This window comes from Propithecus coquereli, unplaced genomic scaffold (assembly GCF_000956105.1).
Source record: "Propithecus coquereli isolate 6110/MARCELLA unplaced genomic scaffold, Pcoq_1.0 Scaffold316, whole genome shotgun sequence".
Classification (NCBI taxonomy): domain Eukaryota; kingdom Metazoa; phylum Chordata; class Mammalia; order Primates; family Indriidae; genus Propithecus; species Propithecus coquereli.
The window spans coordinates 2,357,141-2,370,142 of NW_012148797.1; the positions used below are offsets into that span (position 1 = coordinate 2,357,141).

The window sequence follows — 13,002 nt, forward strand, 5'->3', positions numbered from 1 at the left end:
CCCCAGAAGGAGAGACAGCGGTCTCCTTAAGAAAGGGCCGGGCATGCCCCCAGGGAAGAGACAATTCACAAGCATTTTTATTACATCTAATAATCTAAAAAGAAACTTTCATTTTTCCATTCATTTATGTATTTTGCATCGTCTCCAGGGAAAAGCAATCTGTGACAAATAGAATTACTCATATGACTAATTAATAATGCACATGACATTTATACTACTCCCACCAAAAGTTAAAATTATACCTCTTATTACCCTGTATTATCTGTAATTCTGACTACTCCATAGAAATCCATCACACTTCCTAAAGTTTCAAAAATAAAACTACATACAACTACGTTTGACATAAAACTAAATATAGTAATGGTTTAATGACAGCCTCATCTTAAGCTAAGTCATCTAGCCAGGTGTAGTGGCTCACACCTGTAATCCTAGCACTTTGGGAGGCCAAGACGGGAGGATCGCTTGAGCTCAGGAATTCAAGACCAGCCTGAGCAAGAGAGAGACCCCTGTCCTACAAAAAAAAAAATAGAAAAAAAGTTAGCCAGGCGTGGTGCTGCACACCTATAATCCCAGCTACTAGGGAGGCTGAGGCAGGAGGATAGCTTGAGCCCTGTGGTCCCCAACCCTAGGGCCATAGGAGCGGTACTGGTCCATGGCCTGTTAGGAACCAGACCACCCAGCAGGAGGTGAGCAGAGGGCAGGCAAGCAAAGCTTCATCTGTATTTACAGCCACTCCCCATCACTCGCATCACCACATAAGCTCCACCTCCCGTGAGATCAGCAGCAGCATTAGATTCTACTGTAAACAGCGCAGGTGAGGGATGCAGGTTGCATGCTCCTTATGAGAATCTAATGCCTGATGATCTGAAGTAGAGCTGAGGTGGTGAGTGGCTGCAAATACAGATTATCATTAGCACAGAGGTTTCATTGCACAATAAATGTAATGCACTTGAATCATCCCAAAACCATCCCCTGCCCCAGCAGTGGAAAAATTGTCTTCCATGAAACCAGTCCCTGCTGCCAAAAAGGTTGGGGACCACAGCTGGAGCCCAGGAGTCTGAGGTTGCAGTGAGCTATGATGATGCCACTGCACACTAGCTATAGCAACAGAGTGAGACTGTCTCCAAAAAAAAAAAGATAAGTCATTTAATAAAAAGAAACATAATTGCTCAAAAGAAAAGTACATTGAGCTTCAAGGGAAAAACTTCTTAGAAAAAGAAAATTGAGCCATATCAAAAGATCAAATACTAAGCATTACCAAGAATTTTTCTTTGGAGTATAGAGGAAATAGAAAAGGAATAAATAATACCAATGCTTTCCACATGCCAGGCATTGGGCACTTCTCATTCATCGTCTCCACTAACGTCACAAGAACCCCATGAGGTAATACTGCCATCTCCAATTTGCAGATGAGGAAAACGAGGCTGAGAAGTAACTCGCTCAAAGTCCACATCCATTAAACAACACAATGTAGGTCGAATGCTTGGCACACACATGCTTCATAAATGTCAGTCCCTTCTTTTTTCTGTTCATCCATTCCACTAATATTTTTCCTAATCAGTATAATCTGAGAAACCTCCCCCCCTTCAGGGGATCTTTGAGGTCAAAACTACTCTCATAATAATACTAAGATGAGGCAGGCAGAATAATGGCTCCCCAAAGACATCGGTGTCCTAATCCCTGGAACCTCTGAATATGTTACCTTACTTGGCAAGTGGGAGTTAAGGTTGCAGATGGGTTAAGGCTGTTTATCAACTGACTGTAAAATGAGGAGATTATGTAGGATTATCCCGGTGGGCCCAATGTAATCACCATGGTCCTTAAGTGCAGAAAAGGAAAGCGGAAGATTCAGTGTCACAGAGATGTGATGCGAGAAAGCCTCAGAAAGCCACTGCTGGCTTTGAAAATGGGAGTGTGAGCAACGTGGGAAACCTCTAGAAACCAGAAAGGGCAAGAAAACATTCTCCACCAGAGCCTCCAGAAAAGAATGCCATCCTGCCCACGCCCTGATTCTAGAACAGGGAGACCTACTTCAGACTTGTGACTTTTAACTATAAAGACAATAAATTGTGTTGGTCCCTTTAAGTCACTAAATCTGTGGTATTTTGTTACTGGAACAATAAGAATTTAATACAGATCTGCCTTTTTCACTCTTGTTCTCTCAAAAATGTACAGTGGAGTTTGCCAGAGGCTGTATGATGTCTGTCTGATACTGCAAGAGCCTGAACACAGAATCAGATCTCAGAATCCAGCTGTCTTCTCTCAACCCAGACATCACAGAAATCTGCAAAAATGTGAAACCATAGCCTTCTTCTAAACTTCTTTTATTTTAGAAAACATTTTTCATAAAAAGCATGCCACTTACATTAACGGGTAAACAGATTATTATTTTAAGTGAATCAATAAATACATATCTTAAAAACTTCTTGGTTTTAATTTCTAATATAGTTGCTATCAATATAATCTATACACAAAAACTCTAGGACCTTCAATAATTTTAAGAGTATAAAAGAGTTCTGAGGGCAAAAAGTTTGAAAACTGCTACCATAGCTATGTATTAATATTCTGATATTAGTGGTCTTTCTCAAGTAGATTTTCCTGCTCAAATGAGAACAAAAGAAATACTCCAATCTATTTGGAGATTTACATCTCTATATACAAATTAAAATTGTATTCGGATTTATATATCAATAGCTTATCAATTTACTTACCATGAAACAGTTCCTCAAAACCCTAGTAAAGTGAAAAAGATAAGTTACTCAAAGTTAAGGATCAACCCATTAAAGTATAAAAATGTCCTATAAAACCCAGCCTAATCAATCAGCTTCTCTCTGCACTGTCTTAACTATAACATGTAGTAATTAACTTTAAAAAATAAAATAAAAATAAAATGCTATCGTTTTCTTCTAAGTACTTTTTATAAAGAAGTTTTTAAAAATAAAACTTTCTATTTTCCTTCTCTAAAATATATCTTGTCAATATAGGAAGGACAAAGTCAGGATTTAGCTGACCACAAACTGAAAGTGAATTAACACCACATTGAACTTTTAAGGTGTTCTAACAGGAATCCAGTGCCCATCAAGCAAGAGCCAGTTGCTTCCCTCCACTTTCAACCGGTTAGACCACAGGTAGCTTCCTGTGGCCAGGAATGAATGGTTGGTTCACTTTCAAAGGGATACTGACAAACTAGAGTGAAAACAAAGATGAGCTTCCAAAATGAAATCAAAGGGATGGTGCATGATTGCCATCTCCACGTTTCAGCAGCATCATATGGAAGGGGAATCAGAATTACTCTCTGTGACTCAGCCATCCAAAATAAAATGGGCAGCCTTGTGATCACACGACAAACTCAGGCACATGCCAGATGGCCACTCACAAGGGCTATGGAAAAAGGGATTCCTTCTCCCAGCACAGGACTGGATTCTAGGACCTCCAGAGGCCTCTGCACTCGCCAGTCTAAGGTTTTCCTATTCTAGGCATTTCTTTCCCACCTGAAAATGTGAAAATTACCATGTGGTATGTTTCTCCCTTAAACCTTTTTACTATTTTTTTATATGGTAACAGCATCATCAACATCATACGCCTAAACAGAAGATGACTTTTAAAGAATGCATTATCCTATTTTTAAGACATAAAGAAAAATAAGAAGGTAATACAAAGAACGCCCACATTCCTACCATCCAAGGGGGAAATAAAACCTTCAGCCCTCGCCTGTGTGCTCCTCCCTCCTCCAACGTAACCACAACCGTGATTTTGGTGCTTAGCACTCTCCTGCATTTCTTTAGACTTTTACCACTTACACGTGTATCCCTACAAGTACTCTACAGTATTTTTATGTGTTTGCAAATGTCTGCAACTTGCTTTTTTTTTTTTTACTTGACATTTTTCTTGTGGGAGTCCAGATGTTGGTATAAACACATAGTTCTGGTTCAGGAGTCAACACACATTTTCTACAAAGGGCCAATTCATACATATTTGGTGTTGTGTATACAGTCTCTGCTGCAACCGCTCAACTCTGATGTCACAACACAAAAGGAGCACCCCTCCCCCCAAATGGAAACAATGGGGGTGGCTATGTTCCAATAAAATTTAATATACAAACAGACATCAGCCTAGAATTGGCCCATGAATTGTAGTTTGCAACCTTTCCTCCAGTTAAAAGTATTTCCTTTTAATACCATTTCAATATTTGTCTGATATTCATAACTTGCCGATTTTCTTTGGTTAGCATTTGCCCAAGATATCCTCTCCCATAATCTCAACCTTTCTATGTCTTTGTTTTGGGGTGTATCTCTTATAAACAGCATCCAGCTGGACTGTGTTATTTATATCTGATCCGTCTTTTAATCTGAGCTTATCATGATTGTTGCTATATTTGGAATTATTTCCTCCATCGTATTTTATGCTATTCCTTGCATTTTCTGTTTCTTTTACCTTCCCTCCTGCCCACTTTTAGACTGATTTCTACATTGTCCATATTTGTTTAGATTTATTCACACCTCTAGCAATTTCTTTGTCCTCCATTTTCGCCTGCATCTTAGATTTCCCTTGGAAATCTTTTTTTTTTTTTCCCTGATACATACATATCCTTTAGAAATTCCTTTAGTGAGTTGTTTTGGTGGTAAGCTCTTGGTTTTTATCTAAAAATATCTTTACTCTCATTCTTAAATGATGATTTAGCTGGGTATACAATTCTAAATTCACATTTTTCTCCCAGCACTTTGAAGTGATTCTACTGTCTTCAAGTTTCCACTATCACTGTTCTAAAGTCTGTCAGTCTGCCATTCCTTTGTGGTAGTGATGATAACATCGATAATCGCAGCTGATATTTACATGGGGCTTACCATGTGCCAGGCCCTATTTTAAGAACTCGACATGTGTTAACTCATTTAAACCTACCAATCTTAGGAGATAGGTATTATTATTATCCCCCTTTTACAAATGAGGAAAGTGAGGCACACAGAAGTCATCCACCCAAGGTCACATAGCTTCTAAGTAATAAAGTTAGGATTTGAACCCAGATATGCTTGTTCCACAGTCTCTAGGTCTGAATTTTTCATTTTAAGAATTAAAATTTTCATTTCTAGAATTTCTATTTGGTTCCTTTTAAAATCTGCCTGATCATTTCAATATGATCATAATCCTTGCTCACATTTTCAATATCTTTTATTTCTCCAAAAGTTTTAGCACATTGACGGCCACACTAGAGAAAAAAATTTTTTTCCTTGGGGCCACGGTGTTTTATTACAAAAATAGGATAAAAACTTTGAAAACAATCCTTTCTAATTTATTGAAAAGTTTTAGCACATTGACGGTCACACTAGAGAAAAAAATTTTTTTCCTTGGGGCCATGGTGTTTTATTACAAAAATAGGATAAAAACTTTGAAAACAATCCTTTCTAATTTATTGAAAAATTTATTTTTTATTGTTTTCTGTACGTGAGTTATATGCAACTTGAAAAATAGTTCAGCAGCTCCCAGGGTGAAGAGACATGAGTTACATATGCTTCATGACGCCCCAGGCTCAAAACTAGCATGAGTTAAATACATCTCACATGGCAGTTAACGTGTTAAACATTCTCAGATGCCGCTACGTATATTCTTTACCTAATAATTCCAATATCTAAAGTCCTGTTCATACTAATTCTTCTGTCTGCTGATTCTGCTGGTTCTCACTTATGGTGGCTTATTTGTATATTTTTTAATTTGGGGCTGTGAGCTCAGATCTGATTGATCTAATCTTGAGAGTCCTGGGAGGCCTGGGTTTAAGGTCTATTCATCCAGGGAAGGTTTGCATTTGCTTCTACCAGGAGTCTCAGGTCACTATCACACATTTTCAGTTAATTTCTCAGCTTGGGATCACCAGACCATACAAGCAGAATAAATTCAAACCCAAACTCACGTAAGGACTAGCCTATGATTACAAGGTCACAGGAGACTTCCACAAACTACCCCCAACACACACAGAAAAAATATCTAGAGCAAAAGCCAAGACAGACGAGCTTCCCTGTTGTCTCCATGCAGGGAAGGAAGCACTCTGTGGCCATCAGATTTATAGGAGAGTCTCAGACAACATGCATGTGTGTGCCCAAAACCTACTCTTCCCTCCTAGCTGGCACGGCCAATTTAAGACCAACAAATGCTACCAGGACGGCAGCACCTTCAGGGTTGGTCACCATTTTGGTTTCAGCTTCCTTTTCATTATTAATCCTTGAGATGTCTCCAATTTCTCAGAGTTCCATTACGAATTCCAAAGAAGGTCCTTTGTATTTTATTTCAGCATGTGAGTATTCTGTACAAAAAGATTTTTAGGCTATCTATCTAGTCTGCCAGATTGCTGGAAGCCAAAGTCCAAAAGAACTTTTGAAGGATACAAGGTATCTGTTTCTACACGTCTTTAATAGTTCAATAAAGGATTGGTTTCCAAGCCCAGCCTCTAAAAATACAAATTCCTGGCCCCTCCCTCCGTACTTTACAAATCAGAATCTCCAGAGTTAGGGCCTCGGAATCTCCATTTCTAAACAAGTTCCCCAGGTGATTCTGATATGCCACCAAGTTTGAAAACTACTAAAATTTTTTTTTAATTCTACTTGCCTTCAAAGACTGGCAACAAAATTATCGTGTAATCTCCTTTTTACATTTTATCTCCTTTCGCTTCCTCTTTACAACACCCAAGATTTACACCCTAAGGAAAGAGGAAAATGAATTCAAGATTCCAACTGGTAGATCACCCAGCCACCCACACAGTAGTTACAGAAAACCTTAACACTCAGCAGCAAAAGTCAGGCCCAAAATATATCATTATTCCAGGCAGGTTTCTCAATCTCAGGTACAAATTGAAATCTAGAAAACAGTACCCATGCTGAGCTCTGCCTCCAGAAGCATCCACCACATCTCAATCCTTCGCCCTTTCTTAAAGGATGATAGAGCAAGTAAATGAGCACTGGGTCACGGGAACGGATTGAGATGCTCCAGGAACCCCCTGAAATTACATAGGAAACAGTCTGTGTGCACGCAAGTGGTATATGGAATGGGGTGAATGTTTCTACAGACAGAACACACGGCTTTCTCCAGATTCTCAGAGGGTCCCTGACTCTATTCTACTACATGCCTGTTGCATAGAAAAAGCACATCTGGTTGTACAATTAAGCATCTTTCAGTATGAACATACATTCTTGCTAGACATATTATTAGAACTTCCCAAGTATATGCTTTGGAATCTCAAGACAGAGTTATTACCTCAAAAAAAGAGGTTCCAAAGTCAAATTTATTTGAGAAGCACTAAACCTACTTCCTCCCTCTTGGAGATTTATGCATTTTAAAGGCTCTAATTCACTAGCTCTGAAAAGCCCAGCTATGAAGAGGCTTCTTTAATATATATTTTCATATTTCTTCAACCACATCTCTCAGAAGATTGTGGAACACAATCTGAGAAATATTGGTCTAATTTTAAAGTTATCTCAAGAGTATCTCTTTAACCCACTGCAGTTCCTTGAGGAACTCATGCTTACTGATATTTATTATCTTAATATTATATGACTGTTATCCTTGTGTCTTATGTTAAACTTACATCACTGTACTATACACTGTCCTGACTAAATACAGTACATCATATTGTATTGACTATTAAATGCTCTCCACCCAGAACTTTGAATAAACCCTTCAACACTCTACAAAAGCTCCTACCACTTTGCACTAATCCCTGTACTTCTTTCCGCAACTTAATAGATAATAGTTGATAGCCCCAACAAAGTAGCCAAACATTCTAATAGACCAGGCTCCAAGAATAATTCTAAAGAAAAAAAAAATCCACTAGACTATTCAAATAGAAGGCTGCAGAGCCCCTCTTAGAGGAGCAGGAATGCTTCCCTTCTGCACCTAACAGGACAGGCCAATTATCTGATGAGCACACCTGGAAGGCCAGGGATTGAGCTAAAGAAGACACACTGCACAACAAATAGAACAGATCACACAAATATATCCGGCCCTTAAAATTAATATCACACGAGTTCTTAGAACTCAATTTAGGACAAGGTTTCTCGACCTTGGTACTACTGGCATTAGGAGCCATGTAATTTTTTGTTATAGAATATTGTTCTGTGCACTGTAGAATGTTCAGCAGCATCCCTGGCCTCTATCCACGAAAGGGCAACAGCACCTGTCTCCCCGAGCTGTGACAAAAAGGTCTTCAGGTCTCAGATGCTGCCAAACTCCAAATTGCCCCCTCCAACTCCTGTTGAGAACCACTGCTCTAGGAGAAAATTATGGCATCTAACATTTTTGCTAGAGGTTATAAACCAATCATTTCTTTTCTTAAAAATACAAAGAATTTTTTCTTTTTTGAGCTGAGTTTGAAACAGGATATATAAACATTATACTTCCAAAAGTCTCAAGTTAAAAAACAGGTAAACATTTCAATTGGGGGACATTCTACAAAGTATGTGACCAGTACCCCTCAAGACGGTCATGGTCATCAAAATAGAAAAGTCTGAGAAACTGTTAGAGCCTAAAAGAGTCTACGGCGATATGACAAATAAATGTGTCCTGTGCTGTCCTGAGTGGCATCCTGGAACAGAAAGAGGGCATTAGGTAAAAACTAAGGAAATTTGCGTAAATATGGATAACGTATCAATATTGACTCAAAAACTGTGACAAATATACCACAGTAATGTGAGAGGTTAACAACAGGGGAGGGGCGTCAGGTTTATAGAAACTATAAGATTTCTCAGTAAATCTAAAACTGATCTAAAAAAATTATTTTTTTAATGTTTTAATTAAAATGGAAAAAAAAAGGATGGAGAGAAAGGATAAAACAAAGAATAAAAAGCATTCCTTCCCACATGGGAAGCGCTGTAGAGGGGAAGGGCATGCCTCTAACCCTCGCTTGGGTGAGGCAAAGACATAAAACGTAACCATAATGTTTGTACCCTCATAATACCCTGAAATAAAAATAAAAAAAGAAAAAGCATCCCTTCCCTGTGCAGATGTCATTCTGGGAGCCCTTAGGTAAAATACAGGAACAGATGTTTAGATTAAGGAAAGAGATCAAATGGCTAGAAAGAAAGGATCTGTATTTTTATATGAATATCAGTATTTCTTCCGACCTCTCCTTCCTACGAGGCACAGCTCAGGGGTCAGCCTTGGCAAGGCAATTCCTGCATCTCTAAGCAGTTATGTGCTCTGATGCTAGAGCCCCTGGGGCCCACCGTTTATCCCCCCCAAGATGGACTGTCACTTATCTCTTTGCCAGACTCCCCATCCATGCAACACTGGTCCACCACTTGGCACAGGCAGGGGCTCAGCCACTGTGGGCCCCTCCCTGTCAGACTCATCCATCTGTGAACCAGCAGCCTTCAAACTCACAGCTGGGTGCTTAATAAGTGCTTGTTGAGGCTGGGCGCGGTGGCTCACGCCTGTAATCCTAGCACTCTGGGAGGCCGAGGCGGGCGGATTGTTTGAGCTCAGGAGTTCAAAACCAGCCTGAGCAAGAGCGAGACCCCTGTCTCTACTAAAAAAAAATAGAAAGAAATTATCCAGACAACTAAAAATATGTAGAAAAAATTAGCCGGGCATGGCATGCCTGTAGTCCCAGCTACTCGGGAGGCTGAGGCAGGAGGATCGCTTGAGCCCAGGACTTTGAGGTTGCTGTGACCTAGGCTGACGCCACAGCACTCTAGCCCGGGTAACACAATGAGACTCTGTCTCAAAAAAAAAAAAAAAAAAATAAGTGCTTGTTGAATGAACACAACTTGGGCACTTATATTCATACAGACTTCAGTTAGAGGGGTTAGGAATGGTGCAGCCACAGAATAGGCAAACAAGGAAAAGTCTGATTAAAGTCCTCACATTTCGGGGTGACAGGGACCACGTGCATCCGTGCTGGGGGCATGAGGAGATAGGGTGCACTGAATCTTGTCCCTGTAACACTTTAATATGTATAACACTTAAAAAGACTCAGCCATTATTTAGTGCAGCGGCCCCATTTTACACAGAGAGAAACCAAAGCCAAAAGGGATTAGGTGACTTGTACAAGGCCACATAGCTAGTTACGGCACTGCCCTAAGCAGGAAACCCAGATCCAAGAGCTAAATAACCCATCTCCATCTTTTACCAAATATATGTCTAAGAGTGACAGTTATTTAATAACTATTAATAACAGCTACTATCTACTGGGCATCTGTTGGGTGCCATTCCCGTGCTAAAAATCTCCACATTATCCCCATATTATGACTGAGGAAACTAAGGTCAGAGAGGAAAGTAACACAGTAATGCCCCCCAGACTGTCCCACACCAAAGTCCAAACTCTGGTCCAATGCTGATCTTTATCACCCAACACTTCAGCCATCTCAAGCACTGGGCACTGTTCTAAACACCTTTCATGGGTGGACTCATCTATTCCTCACCAGAACCCTATGATGCTGGTACTAACAGCATGCCCATTTTACAGATGAAGAAACTCAAGCTTCATGACCTTTCCAGGCAACAAGCTGCAAACCTGGACCACGAAATTGGAATGGCAAAAATTTTGCCTGAAGTTTCTTATAAAACTAAGCATGAAATTACCATTCAACCCAGCAACAGTACTCTTGGGCAATGAAATATGTGTTCACACAAAAACCTGGACACAAATGTTTACAGCAGCTTTATTTGTAATAAGCAAAGACTGGGTGCAACCCAGATGTTCTTTGAAAGTGAACTATGGGTAAATGGTTCAATGTGGTTAAACAAATGGTTAAACTGTGGTACATGCCTACCATGGAATATTACTCGGCAAAAAGGAAGGAAAGCACTATTGATACAATATATGCACCAACTTGGATAAAACTCCAGGGAATTATATTCAGTGAAAAAAGCCAACCTCAAAAGGTTACATGCTGTATGACTGTATCTACATAACATTTTTCGAAATGCTAAAATTTTAGAAATGGAGAACAGATAACACTCCAGGCATGGGGAAGCAGAGAGAGCATCAGGAGACAGGTGGGTGTGGTTATAAAGACAGTATGAGGCATCCCTGTGATGGACTGTTCAGTACTTTGACTGTGATGGCGGACACACAAACCTACATGTGATAAAACTGTGCAGAACTACATGCATGCACACACAGGGGTACAATAAAACTAGGGGACTCGATTGTATCAATCTGCACTGGTTGTGATGCTCTACTATTGTTTTGCAAAATGTTAGCACTGGAACGAACTGGGTTAAGGATATGCTGGATCTCCCTGTATTAGTTCTTACAACTGCATGTACATATACAATTATCTCAATAAAAATTCCAATTAAAAAAAAAATCTTGCCTGCCCAAAATCTGGGCTAGATAATCTTCTACATTTCTTTCATCTCTCAAGATCTGCAGTTCCCAATGCCTCCAAAGCCAGTCTTCTCTCCACCATACCACACAACAGTTTCAAAAGCCAAAGAAATCAAACTCTTGGCAAAGGGAAACTAAGAAAATAAGCAGCTATTGCATAGAATTCTGCATTGCTGGCCATTTTAAGTTCCCTCTGAAAATTACTTCAATTTGGTTTTATTTCATGAAATTGACTTCTAGCCAAAAGATGGAAAATGTGATCAGACAAAATGTTCTCTCTCACCAAATATTCTCTCCCTATCTCTATGTGCCACCTCCAATAACAAAAAAAGAAATCAGCATTAGAATTTTGATTCTGAATCTTCCCTGAAAGCAAGCAGCGGCGCCAATGGATTACCAGTTCCCACATGGTCAGCTGCTACTGGAAAGCAGCGCGACACAGGACACCGGACGGCAGGTTCGGGGCTGACCCAGACCTAGGTCAAGGCGTGACTTGAGTCTTGCCTTTCCCATCTATAGAACCGGGATGTGGCAGCACCTTCGCCGGCTACTCACTGGAAGAATCCTGGCAGATAATCTATCTATGTGCCTGGCACTGGTATTTAGTAGTTCCTCTTTCCGGCTCTCCCGTTTCCCTTGGTAACAAAGGAACTAAGCTCAGTTTCTGTTCACCTGGCCACAAAGTAAGTACTCGTTCACTCCCCGAATCCCCTCCTCACTGAGGACAGTAGATAACCCAGAACACTCCCAATCTGGATTCCGACTTCAAACACGGCACATCCCACCCCGCCCCAAGGAAATCAGATCAGCCTCCGGATACGGCCACCTGCCCAGCAGCCCCGCTCCAGGCTGACTGGGCACCGGCGACTCCGGCTATTCTGTCATCGCTGTTGGTTAATAACAATACCTAACGGCGCGTGGGGGTGACCGCCTCCCAAGAGATGTCTGCGGAACCCCCGGGGCAACCCAAAGCGCTTTCGATAAAGATTTCGGGCTAAAATTCTCAAGAATGTATAAAACAGCTTTCCCAACAAGAAAGACAAGAGTTGTGAAGTTTTGGAGTCGCTCGGCAGAGGCGATGCTGCCTGCGGCTGGAGGTTGGGGGGCCGAGGGTCACTGGAGCGCCTTGGAGGTCAGAGCGGGACTGGCCCGGGTCCGAGGGTGCCCGCTAACCGCGCGGGAGACCTGCCGCCCCAGCCGGGCGCGGAGGGGTCCCCAGGTGCCAGGGATGGGAGCTCCCCGCACTCACCTTCCGTGCTTCTCTTCGCCTCCCGGTAGCGCTCCCACAGGTAGCGCTTCATGTCCGGGGCGGTCCCGGGTGCAGTGCACAAGGGCCGAGCTGGGCCCGTGCACGGCCGCCCGGGTGCCGCGGTCCTGCAGCCGCCCCGCAGGGCCAAAGCCGCCGCCCTCGCCCCGGCCCCGCGGGCCACCACCGCCACTCCCGCCGCGGTCATGCCTGCCGCCAGCGCGCTGCGAGTGGCGCCGCGCCGCCAGTCCTCTGCCCGCGCTCAGCTCCGCAGGCGGGCGGCTCCCTGCGTCGGAACACTTGGCGGCGCCGCCAGGCCCTCCGGCCGCTGCGGGGCGGGGCCGGGGGCGGAGCCTGGGGCCGGGGCCGGGGCCGGGGCGGGACAGGGCCGAGTAGGGGAGGAGTCCAGGGCGGGGCTGCCGCCGGGCCCAGGCGGCTCGGG

General features: G+C 42.2%; 1 protein-coding gene across 1 annotated transcript in view; it reads right to left on the reverse strand.

Annotated features, from left to right (window-relative positions):
• The window catches only part of NT5DC3 (5'-nucleotidase domain containing 3), a 53,627-nt gene extending 40,859 nt beyond the window's left edge, over positions 1-12,768 (reverse strand). The window contains exon 1 of the mRNA XM_012650246.1: positions 12,564-12,768. Coding sequence (XP_012505700.1) covers positions 12,564-12,768 — 205 coding nt within the window. The remainder of the gene's footprint in view (positions 1-12,563) is intronic.
• Between the last annotated feature and the right edge of the window lie 234 nt (positions 12,769-13,002).